The sequence below is a fragment of the Salvia splendens genome, chromosome 6, assembly GCF_004379255.2.
Source record: "Salvia splendens isolate huo1 chromosome 6, SspV2, whole genome shotgun sequence".
Classification (NCBI taxonomy): Eukaryota; Viridiplantae; Streptophyta; class Magnoliopsida; order Lamiales; family Lamiaceae; genus Salvia; species Salvia splendens.
In genome coordinates this window covers 31,358,660-31,381,826 of record NC_056037.1, presented here as the reverse complement: position 1 = coordinate 31,381,826, position 23,167 = coordinate 31,358,660, and the positions used below count along the sequence as shown (strand labels likewise).

General features: G+C 40.3%; 1 protein-coding gene and 2 pseudogenes across 1 annotated transcript; 1 reads left to right on the top strand and 2 right to left on the bottom strand.

Moving 5' to 3' along the window:
• Positions 1–1,168: 1,168 nt before the first annotated feature.
• LOC121807023 lies at positions 1,169–2,624 on the bottom strand (annotated as a pseudogene).
• Positions 2,625–13,000: 10,376 nt separating this feature from the next.
• LOC121809108 (agamous-like MADS-box protein AGL61) lies at positions 13,001–13,663 on the bottom strand. The gene has a single exon (XM_042209653.1). The coding sequence runs from the start codon at positions 13,640–13,642 to the stop codon at positions 13,001–13,003; it is 642 nt and encodes a 213-aa protein (XP_042065587.1). The 5' UTR covers positions 13,643–13,663.
• Positions 13,664–21,722: 8,059 nt separating this feature from the next.
• On the top strand, positions 21,723–23,084 carry LOC121809107 (annotated as a pseudogene).
• The last annotated feature ends 83 nt before the right edge of the window (positions 23,085–23,167 follow it).

The following is a 23,167-nucleotide window of genomic DNA, read 5'->3' as shown; positions in this document are numbered from 1 at the left end:
AGAACGGGAATCAGCCGCCGACCTTCTCGATGAAGGCGCCGGAATTGGGGTGTTACTGGGGAAACTGGACAGAACTTCTCCGTTCAGAGTAGACGACTCTTAACACATATACAAACCAAATCAATATACTTAAAAAGAAAATGAAACCTACACTCTTGAAACTCCTAAAATTTGATCACTTTACTATGTAGTTAGAAAAGCTTTTTATTTTTAGTAATCATAACTCCGAAATTCTAATACTCTCTTTGTCTTAGCCTAATTGAAACGTTTCTATTTTAGTAAGATTTTAGGTAATGGTGCTTAGTTAATTAAATTATCAATAGTAAAATAAGAGAGTAAATAAAATAAGAGAGTAAATAAAATAAGAAAGAGAAATAGGTAATAAAATAAGAATAAGAATAAAATAAAAAAGAGAAAGAATAAAATAAAAGAAAGAAAGAATAAAATAAAAAGAGATAATAAGATAAAATAGAAGAGATGAATCAATTAATTATTGCAAAAAAAATGTTTCATTTAACTTGGGATGTACCAACAAGAAAAACGTTTCACTACAATCGAATAAAGAGAGTAATTCATATTGAATGAGTGGGACGACACGATGAGCTATTGTAAATTTTCATGAAATAAATGACAAAGTGGGTAGGTTAACATATATGTGGGCATGAAATAAGCCGTGCAATTTGAACTATTATCCTCTTATTTTATTGAGGCAAAAAGGCAATTCTGTAGCCTTGGCGGCCCCCACACTCACATGAGCAGTGAGATGATTTGAACCCAGCTCATTGCAGCAAGATCTGCCCTTCCGTTGCCAACTGCGCTATGCCCCTGCGGACATCCTCTTTATTTTATTTATTTATTTAGAGTAGGTTACCAACAAGTGAAACTTTCTAGAAACAGGGAAGTTGGAATGTCGAATGCTCATTGGGGCATCAGCATTCTCTTCAATTTTTATGAACTCAGTCTCACTTTCATGCTCTTATATTATTTCATGCTCTTATATTATTTCAAGAGCATACTGTTCACTATTTATAAGAGTATCATGTTCTTCACTATTTATAGGAGTATATGTAATTGAATTTAAAAAATGCAGTGAGAAATGTGAACTCTCAACTAGTTATTATAAATGAAAATAGACAAAATTTTAAAGCTTATATTGGCCACTTTGAAATATATGTCAACCTGTCACCAATACTTTCTCATTCTTAGCTAAGCTCACAAATAACAGCATTCCAAAGAAATACTTGTCCAATTAAAACTTCTCGCTCATGTACAAAAGAATTGACTCGGTGGAAATAATGATTCAAGAAGAAGAAAAAACAAATAACTGCCGTTGACTGTACACTCATTGACCCGATCCGACCCGAACTGAAGAGGGTATGGACCTATTCGAGATCCGGTTGGCGCAGCTCTTTGCGGAGCTTTCTTGAAAACGGCCTGCAAGCATCCATGCTGAGATCCATCGCAGCTGCCAACGACACAAACGCCGGCCGCATCCTCCGTGCAACTCACGTGTTGCACCCCGACTCCCACCTCCGGCCTGCCGTTTCCTTGCACTGTCGACGACATCACGAACCCTCTGTACAACAGATGCGCCAACGACCCGGACCCCGACGCCGAGCCCAGATCCGACCCGGAACCCGACCCCGAGCTGAGGTCGAAGCTGCTATTGGGGCTCGTCATTGGCGTTGGGCCGGTGATAACGTCGATGGTGAATTTCCCTCCTGTCTTGGTGGGGATGCTGGAGTTGGCGAGGGTGATGGCGTCAATGCCGCTGTCGGGGATGAGGTCGAAGCGGTAACCGAGGTGGTTGCCGTCACTCCACGCCTCAAGCCGCCCCCACGGCCTCCACGTGCTGTGCCCCGGCCTTAGGATCAGCCATGCCCCAGGGTTGGACCGGCTCACTCTGTCTGTTCCCGGTGATGGCACGAACGGAGTCACCATTGAGGCAGCAGCAACCGGGGATCCGGACAAGTCGTGGATGGTGATGGACCATCCTTTTCTCTCTTTTACAGGATGCCCCTTGCCGCCGGAGCCGAAGCAGCTTGCTGAGGTGCTTGGTTCTGATAGAGAAGATATGTTCAACAACAAATCAATGATTAGACTAACCAAATACTGCTAATTAAGCTGCCACAATGGAATCCGAATAGCAAAATTGTTAAATGCCACACATGAATTCTACATCTGTTCATAATTTCATCGAATATTGGTTGTAAATTGTAATGCATACTACTAATTGGGAGAAGATCTGAATTTAATTTCCTTCCTAGATATATATAGTTTCCCTAATCAATGATCTAATACTAAAAATTCACAATCAAGTAGTAACTCTTAAGAACCCTAAATCCTAGAATGTGACACAAATTTCAACTATAGCAACACAATAAACAATTGAGGATTCAGAAAAAGGTTGAATGATGTTATAAAACTAGAGCTGTAATTGAAAGTTGAAAGAGTAATTGAATGAAGATATTCACCTAGATCTCTCGGTAGAATTCCTCAAACCGAACATGCAAGTAAAAACCGGCTGCTTAACATTCCCATTGACCTGAAACACCTGCGGGGCTCTCCATTGAACAAGAAGACAAATCTGGGGTCAGGAAAGGGCAGGGATCCATTGTGATGATGAGAATTGTGGAGAGAGAGAGAGAGAGGAAAGGAGTGAGTATATATATTAAGTGGAGATGGAGTGGAGACAGGCTGTTCGTGGGGTATGAACTGGAGGTGCACGTAACATATCGACTAGTCTCTGATTGGATACAAGGAAAGCGAATTAGGAAAAAAATCATTTTATTTAATGCTGCAAGGAAAGCAGAATATGGACAATAATCCCCCTATTTCCATAAAAAAGCATCATCAATCTTAAGCTAAAGAGGAACAAATATTCGAATATACATGTTTCTATTTATACACTCTTTTTTATAACTTCAATTTGTCTTGAATTCAACTAAAACACCGCTTCTTTAATAGCTGGAACCTTTTTTTTCTGACGTTGTTAAAACGTTTAAACCTATATATGGCTATTGACAACTATAGTGATTCCTTTTTGTTAATATTATTTGGTTTAACCATTGATATTAAAATTGAAATTTAATTTCAATTATAATTAAAACCAAACAGGTGATTCTATAACTCTTGATACGAGTCTAGGGTTCAGTAAATCATCAATCAATCCAGAAAACCATAACTTAAGATGAAAACTTTACAGCAGATTTTTTAATTTGATACTGCATATTTCATTTTTATTACACTACACACTTCAACATTCTTAGGTCATTCGAAAAACATCATTTATGTTTAAAATTGTTTTAGTTCTTTATATACATGTATATTAATTCACAAATATTGTTTCTATATGTACTACATTATTTTTCTTATTTTAAGTGAGTATTAAGTGCGACAATTATTTAATAAAGAATTTTTTATGGCTAACTATGACTGCATATATTTATTTTTTACTATGGAGATAGATAAATATGAATGATGAAAACATAAATGAAAAATCAAAAATATGGCGGGAAAAATAAAACTAGGATGATCTGGAAATTGGGGATTGCGACTATGAAGTGAGATGGACAACACATATCCAGTGTTGTGGCTTTGTAATAAAAATGAATAATTATGACAGCAGTGAGCAGCCCATATACATATGGAGATGTCCCATGATGGGGTACGAACTAAACAAGCCCAACAGCAGTGACGGCCCATCAGCCCAAAGCCCAAGGAAGAGTATGAGTTCGGCATTACCAAAGAGTTCGGAGGAGTTCGGCATTACCAAAGAGTTCGGCCTCAGCCTACAGCTCGGTAAAAGCCAACCAATCAAGCTCTGCTCTCAGGTCGGCATCAAGCTCTACTCTCAGATCGGCAACCAAAGCAGTTCGGTCTCAGTATTCGACCGAACAAGGAGTTAGTGGACCCATGCAGGATTTCCACAACTTCCAACACACCCACTACCACGTGGCGTCAACTCAGGCCACGATCTTAGGCCATGACCTACACGACATCCACGACTTAGGGTGGTGATGCAAGCCACGATCTTAGTTCAATATATAAATAGAACTTAGATCTGATAGAGAGAGGTTAGAATCTCTCTAGAGAAATAATCATATAGCAAGTCTGTGTTGTAAGCTGTAATTCGCAGATCAAGCAATACAAACCTGCCCCCATTTCTCCCCGTGGACGTAGATTTACCTCAGTAAATCGAACCACGTAAAATTCTCTGTGTCGTAATTTATTTTTACGAGCATTCATCATCATCAAAAATTCGCCGATTCATCACTGGCGCCGTCTGTGGGAAACAGAGAACCAAATTTGTGATAAAGCGAATTTTTGACCATTTTTTCAACCCAAAAAATGCATACCAGATCGCAGAGTACCCGTATTCCTGCCCGTGAGAACCAGGAGGAAGCCAATCCACCCCATAGGTCTGGAAAACAGCCTAGGGATAAATCCCCCACCAGTTCTCATGGCGGAGGAACAAGCCGCTCCAAAAGCCGTCACACCGAGTCTTCCCAGCAGCCCGATTTGAACGAGGCTGTCAAGCTGTTTTTGGCTGAAAAGCAGGAGGAATTCTTAACCTTCCTGCAGAGAAGCCAAAAGCAGCCGGAGGCGAAAACGGCGGATTCTCCCTCTTCCTCCATGCGAGACAGTCACTACCGCAGTAGTGTCATGTCTTCCAAAAGAAAGAATCCTCGGTACCGGAATCACAGGAGAACTCCATCTCCTCCATACCGAAGAAATGTCGGGTTCGCCATGTACGGAGCATTGAGGACTCCGTTCTCGGACGATATTACCCGAACTTCCCTACCACAGAACTACCGAACTCCGTCGATAACCTATGACGGACTCGTGGATCCTCATGACTTCCTGGGACGCTATCAGTATAATATGGCGAACCAAGGTCTCAATGAGGTCCATATGTGCAAGCTGTTCCCCGAGCTGCTCATCGGGAACGCCAGAAGGTGGTTCGACAGCCTTCCTCAAGGCAGCATTAGATCCTACCGAGATCTGATGGATGCTTTCCACAGGAGGTTCTTTCAGAAAGCGGAAGCCCGGAGTACTTCGGCTCAGCTGCTTTCTATACATCAAGGTCGCGACGAAAAGATCAGCGACTTCCTGACGAGATTCCATAAGGAATGCCTACAAGTAGATAATCTCAATGATCTACTTGTCATTTCGGCATTCCAAAATGGAATCCTGCCCGGAGCTCTCTACAGAAAGCTCGTGGAATGCAGTCCGCAAACAGCTCAAGAGATGTGGGACATTGCGGACCAGTTCTCCCGAGCCGATGAGGCAGACCGTCGAAAACGGTCTTTAGACAGCTCATCTAGAGGAGACGAAAAGAAGCCCGATCATAGCGATCAGAGGCTTCCTCGCCGAACACCTTCCCCATCAAAGGAGGGATAGCGGTCATCCGAGGTGATCGAAAAAGAGCAAGTGTGTTCGCAGATTGCGCTTAAAAGTGCCGAGCAATCAGTTCGGCACCATCAAGCATAGCAATCACAGCAGCCGGAGTCATAGACAGGCGGAATGACCGAAGTCACACCGGAGCCGAACTCAATGGTGTACGGCACTGAAGCCGTGATTCCGGTTTAGATTGGCATACCCAGTCCCCGAACTCAATTTCTCCTCAGAAATGAATGGTGACGGACTGAGAGCCGAACTAGATCTTGCCGAAGAAAGAAGAGAATTGGCCTGCATAAAAGCAGCCAAGTACAAGGAGCAAGTAGCCCGGTATTACAACCAAAGGGTGAAGAAGCTGCAATTTCAAGTGGGAGATCTCGTCTTGAGAAACAACGAAGTAAGCCGAGCAGAAAAGCTGGGCGAACTCGAACCCACATGGGAAGGTCCATATCGGGTGTCAGAAGTCCTCGGCAAAGGGTCTTACAAATTGACTCGTGTCAAGAGCACAAGTATCCCGAACATGGTACGTTTCCAACCTCAAAAAGTTCCATTTGTAAGAGACAGTCCGGTCAATGTGCTTTCTTTGGTTTGCTTGGTCTTTATTTGTCTCTGTGCGTTTTGTCTGTGTGTTTTGTCTGTTTCGGTGCGTGTCGTCTCTTACAAATGTTACTGAGGTATCTTGTTCTTCGAAGGCTGATCCCCTTCTTAGAACATATACAAGCCAACGATTGTGCGTCAAAGCTTCTAAAGAGGATACAAGACCACAATTCAGCTTAAACAAGCAGTTCGTCCGAAACGAGCTGCAACAAGCCAACGATTGTGCGTCAAAGCTTCTAAAGAGGATACAAGACCACAATTCAGCTTAAACAAGCAGTTCGTCCGAAACGAGCTGCAACAAGCCAACGATTGTGCGTCAAAGCTTCTAAAGAGGATACAAGACCACAATTCAGCTTAAACAAGCAGTTCGTCCGAAACGAGCTGCAACAAGCCAAAGATTGTGTGTCAAAGCTTCTAAAGAGGATACAAGACCACAATTCTGCTTAAAAATCAAGCACTTCGTCTGAAACGAACTGCAACAAAAGTCCGATTCTCGCGATAAAACTTGCCTGAATTAGGACAAGGGAAAGTCCAATCCATGCGATAAAACTCGCCGAATTAGGACGACCAAGTTCGGTCAAAGCAGTTTACCTCATAAGACCGAGGACGACCATGTCTAGTCAAAGAGGTTTACTGCATAAGACCACTTCGGTTAACTGGGAAAGTCCGATCCACGCGATAAAACTCGCCGAATTAGGACAAGGGAAAGTTCGATCCCGGCGACAAAAATCGCCAAATTAGAACACAGACCAAAGACGAGTCCGGTCAAAAGATGTTTATTTCATCCGACCAAAGACGAGTCCGGTCAAAGATGTTTATTTCATCAGACCAAAGACGAGTCCGGTCAAAGATGTTTATTTCATCAGACCAAAGACGAGTCCGGTCAAAGATGTTTATTTCATCAGACCAAAGACGAGTCCGGTCAAAGATGTTTATTTCATCAGACCAAAGACGAGTCCGGTCAAAGATGTTTATTTCATCAGACCAAAGACGAGTCCGGTCAAAGATGTTTATTTCATCAGACCAAAGACGAGTCCGGTCAAAGATGTTTATTTCATCAGACCAAAGACGAGTCCGGTCAAAGATGTTTATTTCATCAGACCAAAGACGAGTCCGGTCAAAGATGTTTATTTCATCAGACCAAAGACGAGTCCGGTCAAAGATGTTTATTTCATCAGACCAAAGACGAGTCCGGTCAAAGATGTTTATTTCATCAGACCAAAGACGAGTCCGGTCAAAGATGTTTATTTCATCAGACCAAAGACAAGTCCGGTCAAAGAAGTTTACTTCTTAAGACCAAGGACCAAGTCCGGTCAAAGAAGTTTACTTCATAAGACCGAGGACAAGTACGATGAAATTTTTTCGCTAAGCTGTAAATACAGTGTTAGAAGCGAAAACAAAATTTCATTTTTCAAATCTTGTTCGGCATACAACTCCGCTACCCTACAAAATGGCGTTACGCTATTACAAAGGACTATTCTACTGTCCAGGGTTGCTGAAGTTAAGCCACCTATCTGCAAAATCCTCTGGAAGCCGAGTTCGGTTGTTCCGAGCAGATGAAGAATAAGCAGGTCGACGAGATGCTATCCTCGACCCAACGCCTCTTCCCCGAGCCCGAGAAGTCCTAGCACCTCGGCGATGAAGAGTCTCTGCAATAATCATCTGCTGATCTTGCTCGCTCATAGTCACAACTCCTCGGCGAATTTCAGTCCGTCCCTGCCTTGACGATTCCGGTTGCTCCTGAGCCCGTTCTCGTCTTGACGTTTCCGACTGTTCCGGAGTTCGTTGTTGACTGGGAGTAGGATTTTGAACAAGGGAACCAGAGGTTTGATCTGGAGTGCGAGCATCTGTTGGCGCGATATGCCGAAGGAATCTTTCTATGGAGGGGCGCCGAGAAAGAACGATGTTGTACCGAGAAGCCCAACGCCGCAGTGATGTCACAACTTGTTGGCAAGCCGGGCTCTCCTGCACATTGTTCATACGGAGTACATGATATTCCTCCCACAGTTCGTCAACTCGACTCTGAACATCTGATATGGTCATTCCCCCGCGCACACGGATGTAATCCTCGTACGCAGTCCTCTCAGCAATGGTCGTGTTCAGCTCGGCCTCCAGATCATTCTTTTCGGACTCTAAGTCCCTATTATCGGCCTCCAGCTTCATTGAACGAGCCAAGAGTTCGTCATTCTTCATCTGGTCAGCTATAGCTCTTTTCTCAGCTTCGTCTAAAGCCGAAGAGTACAGCCGCTTCCAGTGAAGTACCTCCAGCTCCTTGAGAGTTAAAAATACAAAGCAGCTACGTCAGTTCGGCATTCCAGCTTACCGAGCAGGTAGTAAACCACAACAGGAGTAAGAGAGTACGAAAGGCTATACGAAGACACAAGAGCAGAAAGAAGAATTTTTTCATTCATAAGAAAAAAAATTTTCTATACAAGGAGGGCTTCAAGGCCATTTTACATAAAGGAAGAAACTAAACTAAGAGAAGGGAGACGAAATCATACTTCGCTAGCTTCGTCTCCACCTTCTCGGTGAGGTTCAGCTTCCTTCTCCTTATCTGCTTCAGCTTCAGCCTCTGCCTCCTTGCTCTCCCCAGCCTGCTCGGCGCCACCGTAGCCGATCTGCTGCGTCTCCTGATCGGCTTCCTTCTCCGGATGCCCGGCCCGCTCGACTTCGGCCTCCCGCTCCAGCGGCTCGGCCTCACCCTCTCCGTTGTAAGTCGAGGCGGGTGAGACGGGTCCCACGGAGGCAAAGATAGCCTCCAGGTTCTCGTCCCGATCAGCGCGACAACTCCGGACTCGGTCTGCAGAAAGCAGGACCGAGGATGAAGCAAGCTCCTCAAGGAGCGGCAGATTCTGAAGCCGAGCTGCTATCTCTCGGCTGTACAGAGGCAGCACGACGTCGGCCCCCTGCTCGCCCTTATCGGCAATTAGCCTTACCAGACTACCGACAAAAGCCGAGAACTGGCTGCTCAAAAAGAGTTTCTCCGTGTAAACACGGAGAGCCTCCCCCTGGGCAACCACGGCGGCAGCATCACTCCGTTTCGTCTGCTCTCGCTGGATGACGAGCTGGTTTTTGGCAAACTGAGCTTCATCCTGGGCCGAAATCCTAGCAGCTCTGGCTTTCTCAAAGTTTGCCTCGGCCTGCTCGGCCCGGTGACAAGCAGCCGCCAATTTCCTCTGCATCTCAGCATAGTCGTTGGACGCTTTGGAGAGTTCGACGGCGACGAGCTTGGAGAGCATATCGTTCCTCTGAAAATGGATAAGGAAAAAAGTCAACAAAGGGGCCACAAAAAATACAGGACAGAAGCCAAGCCAAAGAATCAAGAAGACAATTCACCTCGGCGAAGTCCGTGGGCCATAAAAATGGCTCACAGATATGCTCCGAAGGAGGCGCCAAGACCACGTCTTTCTCGGGCGCTCTCGGGGGCTTCTGGGTCTTCCCCTTCCTACTTGCCGAAGTCGACTCCGGCTTCTTTGGACCCGAAGAGGTCTTTTGCCTCTTCGGATTCTTCTCGGCATCAGGCGCCGAGCTGGTAGCCTTCTCTTTCTCCGGCTCCTCAAGCTCGGAGGACTTTCGGATAGCCTTATTCAGCATGAACACTGCCAAAAAGCAAGAAAACAAGGTTAGTTTTCTTCGTTAAAGCAGTAGAGCATAAAGATAAAGAGAAATCCTCACCCTCGGCCTCTTCGTCCGAAGACGAGATATTGAACACGAGGTCGCCCTTGACGAGCTCAGTTTCCGAATACTGTTTCCTAATCATAGGAATCTTATTGAGCTCGCCCTCGAGCTCGGCCAACGGTTCTAACCGAGGATGGGGAATCACGGACTTCGGCCTTCTCCAAGGAAAGCCCGGAGCCGAAGTCCTATTATAAAAAAGAAACGGTTTTGCCATTTCGGCCACTTGGTTTTGCAGAAGGCCCTAAAAGGCTGTAAGGGGATCAAGTAAAACCAAGATCCCTTCCTTTTAAACTGGAAAAAATTAAGGATTGCCCTCAGAGACAGATCCTTATCTAGCCTACGCAGTTCGGCAGCAAAAGCCGATAAGTGCCTCCAAGAGTTCGGAGTCACCTGACCTAAAGGGAGTTGAAAAAAATCAAGAAGCTCTACAAAAGGTGGGGGAAGAGGAAAACGAAGCCCGCATTCTAAGCAGGCTTCGTAAACGGTGGCATAACCCTCCGGCGGGTCGTTAGCCCTATGATCATCGTCGGGAACCACCGCCTTCCCCCCAGGTAAAAAATACTTCTCGTGAAGGGATATCACAGTATCCTTACTCAAGATACTGTGAAAATACTCTACGGTCTTCTCCCCGGATTCTTTCCGGCTAGAAGACCCCTTATCCCCTTTCCTACCGCTACCCGACACCGAAGAAGAAGAAGAAGACATTTTTCTTACTTTTTGAAAGTGAAGAAAGTCTGAAGAAGCTCTTGAAAGCGGAAGAAAATTTCTCGAGAAAGAGAGAGTATAGAAGACGCAACAGCAAAGGTGTTCAAATGAGGAAGAAAGAGCATATTTATCAGATTCGGCGAAGATTTCAAAATCATCGCACCGTTTCGAATCCCACCTTTTCAGGATTCAACGGCCGGATTTTACTGTCGCATTTAATGCAGTCACATGCAAGGCACGTCCCCTGACGTCAGCCTCCCCCGTACCTTTATCCAGAATGCCGAAGTGACTCGCTTCGCCGAAGTGATTCACTTCGTCTTTCGGGGGGGGTAGTGATGGGGTACGAACTAAACAAGCCCAACAGCAGTGACGGCCCATCAGCCCAAAGCCCAAGGAAGAGTATGAGTTCGGCATTACCAAAGAGTTCGGAGGAGTTCGGCATTACCAAAGAGTTCGGCCTCAGCCTACAGCTCGGTAAAAGCCAACCAATCAAGCTCTGCTCTCAGGTCGGCATCAAGCTCTACTCTCAGATCGGCAACCAAAGCAGTTCGGTCTCAGTATTCGACCGAACAAGGAGTTAGTGGACCCATGCAGGATTTCCACAACTTCCAACACACCCACTACCACGTGGCGTCAACTCAGGCCACGATCTTAGGCCATGACCTACACGACATCCACGACTTAGGGTGGTGATGCAAGCCACGATCTTAGTTCAATATATAAATAGAACTTAGATCTGATAGAGAGAGGTTAGAATCTCTCTAGAGAAATAATCATATAGCAAGTCTGTGTTGTAAGCTGTAATTCGCAGATCAAGCAATACAAACCTGCCCCCATTTCTCCCCGTGGACGTAGATTTACCTCAGTAAATCGAACCACGTAAAATTCTCTGTGTCGTAATTTATTTTTACGAGCATTCATCATCATCAAAAATTCGCCGATTCATCACCCACTCCCACCCTCACCTACCATGCCAACCAGCTTCTATATTTTTTTCAACTGTTTTGCTTAAACTTATATGATTTCCTTTATAGTATATATATCTAAAATATCAAAATTTCGAAATTAAGAAAGGTGGTACTTTTTGGCAATGAAAGTTCCACTGGCATTCCAAAAGTTGGACTAGATTCTGAGAAAAGAAATTAAAAGTTGATTGACATTAAAACATCCCCATTTCGAAGTTCACAGTTGAAATAACAACGAGATGCTTTAAAATGATGTCGCTTTTTATGCCAATTTTTTTTGCTAAAATTCGGTATGTATTCTAGTGTGCCAAGTGATATTTCATCACCAAAACTCGAGTCCTAGGACTTTATTATTAAAAGTTTAATAATTTGAGAATTTAAAACATAGTAATCGTTTTGATCGTGACTAATTGTGGAAATTATGCAAGAAAGGTAACTAAGTCACAGAGATTGTGTTGAGAGGCGGGAGATTCTAATAGGGAAACAATAATAATTTAATTGTGTATTTTGTAAAAGCATCAAATCCATCGTGATATAAAAAAATTATGAATTCTTCGTGATTCTTGCTAATAATTATAAGATTAATGATAGTATATGGATTGAATGCATTATATATATACAAATTTATAGAAATGATCACTAATTGAAATCAAATGCTCTTAATTTGGCATGCATGATACGATGGGGTAAAGCTACGGACTTCTTGTATTTATCTCCTGATCAGTTACATTATTCCCACGGTAAAAAAAATGGCATTTAGCAAGCACAAAATTGTTTACTTTACTAGACACTCGATCCATAGGTTAATAGAAGTCTCATTTTGTCATTCTAAAGTATTTAACCAATAGAAATCTTATTACACTTTTATGATAAATAGTAATTATATTAATCAATTTTATTCATATTTTATTATAAAATAAACATATAAAAATAAGATCTACATTTCATTAATTTTCCCATTTGATCATATATATTTCTTCACATTTTAAAATCCCGTGATAAAAAAGTAAGTTCAGGTAATGGACGGAAGAAGTATTACTCCGTAATAATTAACTTCATTAGTAATGGAAACATTTGGCCCTGATTAATCTCTAATTTTATTCAATTTTAATATAGTGCAGCACAAAATTAATAGAAAAGAACAAGAATATATCAATTAATTAGAGGAGTGCATGTCAATTATATGTGTGCATCAAATTCTAGTTTGGGTGTATCGATTCTGTGTAGTATGTTTGTTGATATTACATCCATTGGAATTAATCAAAATAAGTTTCCGTTACCCGTGTAACTTATACTCCTATCACATTAGGAAATTGATATGGCAAAAATCTATCTATACCTTGTACAAGTTCATCACATATTATACTCATGTAGTTACTAAATTAATCAAGATTGTAGCAAGCAACATCTGATGCAGGTCGGTGCGACCTTATTACACGACAGACAAAAACCACGAGAGTGACCTTCAACCTTTGAAAGGGTGATCAGCCAGAAACTGAATTTAATGGAATTTTTCGGCCTATGATTAATAAGACCACACCCGTATCAACCATTATTTGCATTTACATACATATCCCGCGATGCCAAACTTAACAAAATATATATTAATTAAAAAAACAATAAAAAGCTAGTGAGATACTAGCAAACAAAAACGATCAGAAAAATCCATGGCAATATCCAAAGCTGCCGTTAGCAGCGGCCGCCGCCGCCGCAATGTTATTAATATTCGAGCCATGGCCCGGCATCGGCTTGTTCTCATACTGCTCAAAAACCCTATTCGCCATGAAAACCGAGTTCGCGGCCTGCTGGTTAACATTCTTCTTGAGCTCCTCCATGGCGTCCTTCACCTGCTCCAGCTGCTCCAACCCTAACTTACTCACCGGCGACTCCCACCAATAGTGGCTCTCGTTCGCCTTCCTCATCGCGTCCAGGCTCTCCCCTCTCTTCCTCTCGGCCTCCACCTCGTTGAGCATGTGCCCTAGCTGCAGGTTCAGCTCCCTCACGCTGGCGTTCCTCTGCGCCTCGACAAGCTGGAACGGGTCGTGGGCGTTGGGGACCGGGTTGCGGGCCAGGAAGCGGTCGATGATGGACTCCACGTTGGGGTGGCCAAAGGAGAAGACCTTCCCGGCCGGGGAGAAGACAATGATGCCGATCTCCACGCCACAGAGCGTGCAGAGCTCGCTCGCCTTCTTGAAGAGCCCTGATCGGCGCTTCGAGAAGGTCACTTGGAGGTGGTTCTTCACCTCTATTTTCTGGATCTTGATCTTTTGTCTTCCCATGCTAGGCTTCTTTGCCATGTTGGTTGAATGAATTTTTTTTGTGTGTGTTTGTGAGAAGGTGATTGATGTGAGTTGGTTTGAGAGAGAGAATGGGAGGTTTGTGGTGAATTTATAGGTGTTTTTGGAAGGAAAGCTGGCAATTTTTTTGAGGTTTATGATGGAATTCATTCTCTCATCTTTAATTGTTTTAATGGATCTTTTAATACTCCATGTATTAGTAATTTATGTGTGCGATTTATTATTTTTCAATAAAAATAAGATGTATACAGAAATATTGATATTTTATTTTTATTTTCATAACAAAAATAGTAACTGATTAGATATTGAAAAACTGGGACAAAATTTGTTACTTGAAAAATCTAAGATATAAATAATAAAAATATTAAAATTAGGAATAAATGGATAAATTTGAAAGTCTAGGATAAAATTGTTAAAATCATTAAAGATTGGAACATATTCAATCATTAAAACTCATTTCTTTGCATATGATTTGGGAGTTTCGAGATCTTGCTCCTTTATTGGGTGGATTTTTTTCAGGTGAGTTTGTTTCTTAGTTATCCCTATTGAATGATGATTAATTAATTAATTAATTAATTATTTTGAAGCTCAGGTCAACATGATATAAAATGTTTCTTACCATCATGGGATTTTAGCATGATTTATTTGTTTTTATTGTGCCTTGGTCAACTTCAATTTGTTTATCACTTTATTGTGTATTGCTTTTGTGATATCAAGGAAGAGAATCACGAAGGGGAAACGTTTATTTCGACATTCATGCTGATTGTGAAGAGTAAAACATGAATTAATTCAATCCCTTTTGTAACATAAACTTTCTTTAAAAGCATATGTATTAAATTGAGAGCATAAACTCAAGATCTAGAGTGAAATGATTATTTAGAGACGATTGTAAGTTATTTCAACATAATAGTGCAATGCATCCGTTACTTCATAAAGTCTGCAATATTTAATTAAATATCTGAAAATATATTAGAGAGAAAAAGTTAAAGGTGAACCAGCCTAAACTCTAGGTTTTTTATTTGTTAATATTTGATATCAAATTTTAATTCAAGGAATTTTGTTATGAACTCATAATGAATTAAATAATAAAGTGTGACTGTTCTAAGTAAAATAATACGTATACTACTAGGTTACATTGTTATGTGGCATGTGGAACATCCATAATTGAAATGGTACAAAGAAAATTAACTTATAAAATGGGTGGTATTGGCTTCTTGAACAAACTTATAAGGTATGATATGAGCTACTTGCGTTAAAAAATGCGGTAAAAGTCGTCTATTTTCAATTTGATAAAAATAGGAGAAAAACGGGAAATAATAGGAAAATGCGGTGAAAGTCGTATATTTTCAATTGGAATTTGAATTGCGGGATTCAGTTAATCCACTTAGGTGCCGTTCGGTTGCTATGACTAATATCATGAGACTATCCATCTAAGATTAAGTTTGAGATTATTTTAGTTGGATGGGGAGGCTATGACTAATTATCATGAGACTATCCATCTAAGATTAAGTTGTATGATTCAATCTTATTAACCAAACATGATACATATTTAATCATGAGATTTAATCTTACCAACCGAACGTGCACTTAATCAACTAAATAGATTTTGAGTTGTAAATTTGTTTTCTATTGAACCCCAGCAAAAGATTTTGGATAATAAACACGATTATACGTGCGGACTTACACTGAGGCATGGGGCCCATGGATCCACAACAGTTTGGAGAATGCATATTTATACGCATTATAGCACCCACAACCGTGCTCTTGCCAGCGGCACGGTTGTGGGCCCGGGCGGTACTATTCATGCCTGCTCTCTGGCAAGAGCACAACACCCACAACTGTGCTCTTCCGCAAGGACGAACACAATTAATATAAAATTCAATTACACAAAAACATTTTCATAATACAAAAATTCATTAAAAAAACCACAATAAAAATTACAAATTACAAATAAAATAAAAAGACATAATTAAAATCCTAAAAATTAAAAATTACATAATTAAAATACTAAAAATTAAAAATTACATAATTAAACTCCTAAAAATTAAAAATTACATAATTATTGGCTAATATTACCCGAGGAAGACTACGCATCCGGCGGCGCGACGGCGTTCGGCCGCCGCCTTCTTCCTTCCTTGAGAGAATGATGATGAGAATTGTGTAGTGAAAGTGTGAATTTTTGGGAGTGAAATTGGGGGTATTTATAGATGAAAGTGTGTATTTTTGGGGTAAAAAAAATGAAAAAAAAATTAAAAAGGTGTAAAAAACGGTTATAAACGGATATATTTTTTTGGGGAAGTGAAAATTTTTTTTATCGGTTTTTTAATTAAAAACCGATTTTTTAAAAAAAAAATAAAAAATTTTTAAACTCAACGGCTATGCCGTTGACGAATGGGAGGGCGACACGTGTGCGTCCGCTGGCACGGACGTGCTCGATACATCGAGCAGCGCTGTGCCAGCGGCGCGGCTGCAGCGGCGGCGGTCCTTCGCCTTGCCAACGGCGCGGACGGCGGTGGCGACTTTCGCCACCGCTGCGGATGCTCTTAGGGGCGTATCCACAACAGTTTGACTCAGTGCCACTATAGTTAGAGTGACAACGTACCACTAACCTCGTGCTGCCACATGGCACGCTATTCAGAAATATTAGGGGCGTATCCAGCAATATCATAGTAAGCGTTTTATATTGATTTCTACAGATTGCATGATAGTACTACGTGGATTGCAGTGTAAAGTACTGAGTATTGCATTATTTTCTATATAGCAAAATAACGGTATACAAAAACAATCCGTCTATATATATATACTGCAACTAAAAAATTCTATGCATATAATGCAATATTCAACAATCTACACTGCAATCCACCTATTACTATCATGCAATCTGTAAACGCCTACTAAATGAATATTGCTGGATAAACCCCTAATATTAATAGATAACGTATCACGTGACAACACGAGATTGGTGGTACGTTGTCACTTTAAAAAGGTTGTTATCTTAATACATTCCCTCTTGATATTCATATAATCTATACATACATATATAAAATGAGAATTTTGGAGAATTAACAATAATGCCATTATGAATATTTAAATAAAATTATTAAGTAAAAATGTTTTATTTTTATATTATATTGAGAGAAGTGGAAGTGAAAAGGTTTTGTAACATAAATTGAATATCCATTTTATATATTTATTGCGGGAATTGTAAGATATTGGAAGAAGAAAAGTGGATGACAAATTAAATACCCCTATGCTTGGCGTATGCTTGTTGAAGATGGTTATCTTCATGTTTGAACCCATCTAGATTTTCATAGTTAGGGACATTTTAGATAATTCTCCTTGAATACATAATGCATATATATTTACCAAGAAAGAAAAATCAATATAATAGGAACACCTGAGAAATGAGGGCATATAATGGAAGCCTAATGTAGCTGCACATGTACAAGAAGAATTACTGAAACAGGAAGTTATCAAAGAAATCCTAATTTCTCGGAAAAAAATTAATATAATAAAATCAAAACTGCAATAAAAAACAAACACATTTGTTATTTATAATTGTTTAGAAAACTCACTAGAAACTCAAAATGAAATAGTACGAAACTAGGATATTAAAAATAAACTCCATAATAAAACAATAAAATATTTATATAAATATTTTCTTTCTCCATTTAATACATAAAGTAATATCTCCTAAAATTTAGTATCATTTTAATTGCAGTTGTGCTAAAGTATTGTAGGTCTGCGGGTAAAACTCACTTAGAGTTAGAGAGGTTAGTGTGGGAGAATATACGTGAGTAGGCATGCACAAGGGTCGGGAACCGCCGGTTCCGGGCCCGAACCGGCGGGTCAAGGGTCGAGAATTCCATGAACCTGAACCGGCCCGCCTAGCTCCCGGCGGTTCCGGTTCCGGTTAAAAAAACCGGCGGTTTACGCGGCGGTTCAAAACCGCCGGTTCCGGGCCGGTTCGACGGTTCGACGAATATTTTTTTTTTTTTTTTGCATTTTTCAACTTTTCAATTTTAATCAAATTACATTACACTTTTCAAGTTTGTTTTTGTATGAAATGTGAGTAAATAAAATTGAAAAAAATACGGCTAAAGTTGCAATTTTATTGAAATTGCATGTTTACAAATTACACGTTACAAGTTACAACAATTACAAATTGAAAACATAATGCGGTCTTGAAGTCTTAAACAAAATTTAAATACAAATGAGACTACTAGTGAAGAACTAATTATAAATGACAAGAAACGCGTTGAAGTTCTTAAACGTATAAGTGTATTATATATACTCTTAACCGGCGAAGAAGATCTTTCTACATAACTAAATTAAGGACACCTTTAGCAATTCAACTTTAAATGTTGAGTTTCGTCTAACAATCAATAATTATAGTAGAATTGTCAAAAGTTTCCCTCATTTAGCCGTATAGAGAAATATACTTCATCGACTAGAGTATATACAAATATAATTATGTAATTGTATTTACATATTTTTAAAGTAGGAATTAATGGGAAAAAAAAGAAATAAAAGAAAAAGGACTTGAGCTCAACTTAAATTAAAAATTTAAGTTGAGGTGCCTACGTATCCCAATTGCTCATTTGCATTAGGGAATCAAAGTCCACGTAGTTCTCTTACCTTACTTACCTATTTGGCTTGGCCGGCGGCGGTTGACGGTTGGCCTAATCTTCATCCCCGGTGAATTCATCTTGTGATCCCTCTTGACGATCATTCCAATCATTTTCTTGTTCTCGGACGTCAGCTTTGGCCCAATCATCAAGTAACATCACGGCTTCCATGTTTTTCGCCGAGAGCTTACTTCTTGATTCATCCAAAACGCGCGAGCCAACACTAAAAGCGGACTCGACGGCGACGGTGGAAGTCGGAACAGAAAAAATCTCCTTGGCCATTGAAGCAAGGATGGGAAAATCTTTCTCGTGGGTTCCCCACCAATCGAGGACGTCGATTTGGGCGGGAGGAGTAGGACCTTCATCACCAAAGGAAAAGAGTGATTCAAAATATAAATCTAATTCACTGACCATACCTGAGGACCTTTCGCCGGTGCTGTAGTTGTATAGGTCGGCTAGTTGGGATTGCGCGTCGGGGTCATCATAATCGGCTTGAAATGCAAAGCCATAGTTATGTTGTGGAGGAGGGGGTCTTCTGACTTGGTGAGTGGTGTTATACTTGGTTTCATATTCGGTGTAGAGAGAGCGCAAGTTATACTCGAGGTTTTGTTGTACAACTGACCGGTCCGGGAGGTTTATTTGAAAGGTTTCTGAGAGGTCGACTCCAAATTCGTCACTGGTATCCGATTGGATTGCTTGAAGGGGACCAAGATCAATTGAACTCAAATTGTTATAATAAAAATCTAAAATTCTAGAGGTACCTGCTAATTTCCATTTTGGATCCAATACCTTTGCAATCAAAAACACGTTAGGAATCTCACTGAAACCTCTTCCATAACATCTTCCATTTTTCATTTTTCATTACTTACTTGCATGCGTTCGGCTGCCAATCGGGAAACCTCTTCCATAACATCTCGACGACTAGGTCGTCGAGATTTTGAGGGACGCGTAGTGCTTTGATCTTGGGCTATTCCCTTGCCCCGATCACCACGTCCCGATCCACCACGAGAAGAAGACATATTGAATATATTGATAAATGAAAAGTAATATGGACTTGGAATGAAATATGTATGAAGTATAAAAGAAGTGGTAAATTATGAGCACAACAAATATAGTAGTGAGTAGAAAGTGTAGAATTAAACTTGCGCAATTAGAGAGAATGAGGAGAGAATAGAGAAATGGAGATTGAGAATGAAATTTCGAAAATTCAAGGAATGGGGCAAGGAATAATGAAGGAGAAGTGGGGTATTTATAGGAGTAAAATTGGATGAAAAAAAAAATTTGAAATTTTGAAATCTGCCGTGAACCGCCGGTTTACCGCCGATACCGGCGGTTCAACCCTAAACCGGCAGGTTCGCCACGGTTTGCGTCAGAAAACCGCCGGTTTCTGACCGAAAACCGGCGGTTTATGACCGGTTTTGCAGGCCTAAACACTGACCCTACGACCTAGCCTCTGAAAAGTTGCCGGAACCGTCGGAAACCGGCTCCCGAACCGCCGGTTTACCCCGACAAACCGCCGGTTTACCCCTCAACCCGGCGGTTTACCCCGCAAACCGTCGGTTCCAACGGCTATCCTAAACCCCTACGCGAACCCTACGAACCCCTAACCTACGAAACACTGTTCGACCCTTTGAACCGGCGGTTCGAACCGCCGAACCGCCGGTTCACGGTTCAATATATTGCCGAACCTGAACAGGCCCTTCCGACCCTTCAACCCGCCTGCCGGTTCAAACCGCCGGTTTCGGGCCCGGTTCCGGTTCATGAACCGGCGGGCCCGAACCGGCGGGCCGGGCCGGTTTGTGCATGCCTATACGTGAGCAGTGGCGAAGCCATAACGGGGAGCCCTGGTCCCCCATCAATTTTCCTATTAACTATTATTATATATGCAAACAAAAATAGTTACAAAGTTAATTGCTAAAATTTTACTTTATTTTGTATACTAGATTTTGATTTTTTTTACATGATATGGTTACTTTATGGGAGAGTAGTTCCAATGAGAACTTTTTTAGAATAGGAATTTTAAGAACAGACAAATCATATCATGCCTTTGATACATTCATATAATTGACATTACAAAATTTATCAGTTGCTGATATTGAGTTAGAAAATGATTCTATGAATCAACATATTAGTTACTGATATTGAATCAGATAATACTTATATACAGTCATATAATACTTATACTTTTTTAGAATGTGAATTTTAAGAACTGAAAAATTATATCATGTCTTTGATACATTAATATAATTGACATCATAAAATTTATCAGTTGCTAATATTGAGTTAGAAAACGATTCTATGAATCAACATATCAGTTACTGATATTGACTCATATAATACGTATATACATGCAAACTCTGATTTCACGAATTAGTTACTAATATAAGTAAAAAACTGATATGTTTTGTGATCCAAATTGATATCAATGTATTTGTGAAATGATATAGTAATGTGTTCTGACTTTAAGAAAAATTCTATCATGATATTCCTCCGTCCCGACTAAGTTGATTCGTATTCCATTTTTTGATGTTCCAACTAAGTTGAGTCATTTCACAAGAAATAAAACATCTAATCACTTTTACTTTATTCTATCACCTAGTTTACTCTCTCTTTATTTTCCTACTTTGTTTCTTTCTCCTACTTTTTAATATAATTTCTTAATCTTCCTGCTCAAAAGTTTTGACTCAACTTAGTTGGGACGGAGAGAGTACAGTACATAATTAAGACTAAATTTCATCTATTGGATTAAAATATGAAGGATATAGATTTCATTCAATTACTAATATATATCATAATTGTTGGTTAATATAATTTTGAACAAATTTACTCATATAAATATAACGATACACATTTGAAATAGTTAAACAATACATTATCTTTATATGTAACTTTAATTACAGCTTATACTATTATACAATAATACTAATGATTTGGAGTTTACTCTTCACTAATTCTACTATACTATCCTTTATCTCTCTTATTTTACAATTATACATTAAAACTCTTCACAAATTCATACTTTTTCAGGGATGGATAAAGTATTAAGTTATAAATCTTTTAAATATTAATGTAAATTCACGAGAAATGTTCATTGGAGACATCCAACTCCAAGGATTAAAGATTTTTTCATAGAGAGGTTTTGGATCCAATTGCACTACTCTCTACTTAAGTCAAAATATAGTACTACTCCATTAATGAGACAACAATAGTACTACTAGTTAAAGATTTTTCCATAGAGAGGTTTTGTTCATTGGAGTAGTATTTAATTCCACTAATGAGAAGCGAACGATTTCTTAACGTAGAGTTGCGTTGCATAGAAACAATTGTGGTAGTTGAAGCACCTGAGGAAAGAAACATCACCCTTTAAAATAGCTCTATTACATGTCCCCAATAGCCAAAAAAAACCACAGTTCAAGAGAGCAAATTAAAAAGATTATAATCTCAAAGTGTGTAGCCTTGTAATGCAAATGGCATTTCCTAGCAACCCAACTAAACATTTTCATAACTCAGACAACAAGCCTTCAAAACTCTCTACTAACAGAATTAGTAATGCTTGTCACCGCCTCCGTTGCTCCTTGCAACCCAACGCTGATCAGCTCCAGCAGAACGACGATCTGGAAACTAAAGTCCTTCCCGTTGGGATGTCGACGATATTCAATCACTCCACAGTGATTAGAAGGTATTACTATGTCTATATGATATATACATGCATGTATACTGATCAATAAGTTCTCTAGTGTGACAGTATTCAATTTTTTAGGAGGAAAGGCACAGGAAAAGAGCTAGTGAGCTAGTTATGCAAGTGAAGAAGATGGTGGAGAAAGAAACCGATCCCATCCGACAGCTTGAGTTGATTGATGAGTTGCAAAGACTAGCTAGGTGTATCTCAACATTTCCAGAATGAATTCAAAGAAATCTTAAACTATAGTATATATTTGGATACTACACATGACAAGAGTAATATGGACTTGTACTCCACAGCTCTTGCCTTCAGACTCCTAAGACAGCATGGTTATCAAGTTGGTCAAGGTATATAAAAATTTATCCAAGTTGATGAATTCATGTTTCAGTTATAACTGATTCTCGTTATTGGCAGATGTGTTTGACAGCTTCAAGAACGAGGAGGGTGAGTTCAAACAAAGCCTTATTGATGAGACAAGAGGCGTGTTGCAACTCTATGGACTATGAGGGTTCGTTCTTGTTAACGGAAGGTGAAAGCACGCTCGAGCTAGCTAGAGAATTCGCAACCAAAATTCTGCAGCAAAAACTAGTGAATGATGATATTGATGACTCTAACCTTGTACCATCGATACGTTATTTTCTTGATATCCCAATCCATTGGAGGATTGAGAGGTCAAACACAGGTGTTAGTACGACAGATTTTACGGATACCACGATTTAGTTCGTTGCTCAGCAATGATTTTGCGACTTGCTGATGATCTAGGAACCTCTTCGGTAACATAATGCCATTGATTGTATAGCTAGCAAGTACTTGATCAGTTTACAACCAATTAACTCTACTTAATTTTATTTTGTGTCAGCATGAAGTTAGCAGAGGGGATGTGGCAAAATCAATCCAGTGCTACATGAATGACAACAATGCCACGGAGGAAGAGGCGCGAGAGAATGTGAAGTGGATGATCAGGGAGATGTGGAAGAAGATGGACAAGGAGAGGGTGTCCAAGGATTCTCCGTTTTGCAAGGACTTTATCGAATGTGCGGTGGATATGGGAAGGATGTCCCAGTATATTGTGTACAACACAATATATCAAAATATGACCACCTTCTTGTACTTGAAATTTCTGCCTGTGTAATAGTACTACAATCCTAGTTTCAAATAAGTGGTGAATAATACCTAGCTACTTAATTAATGCATATGTGAGTCATATGTGTGTAG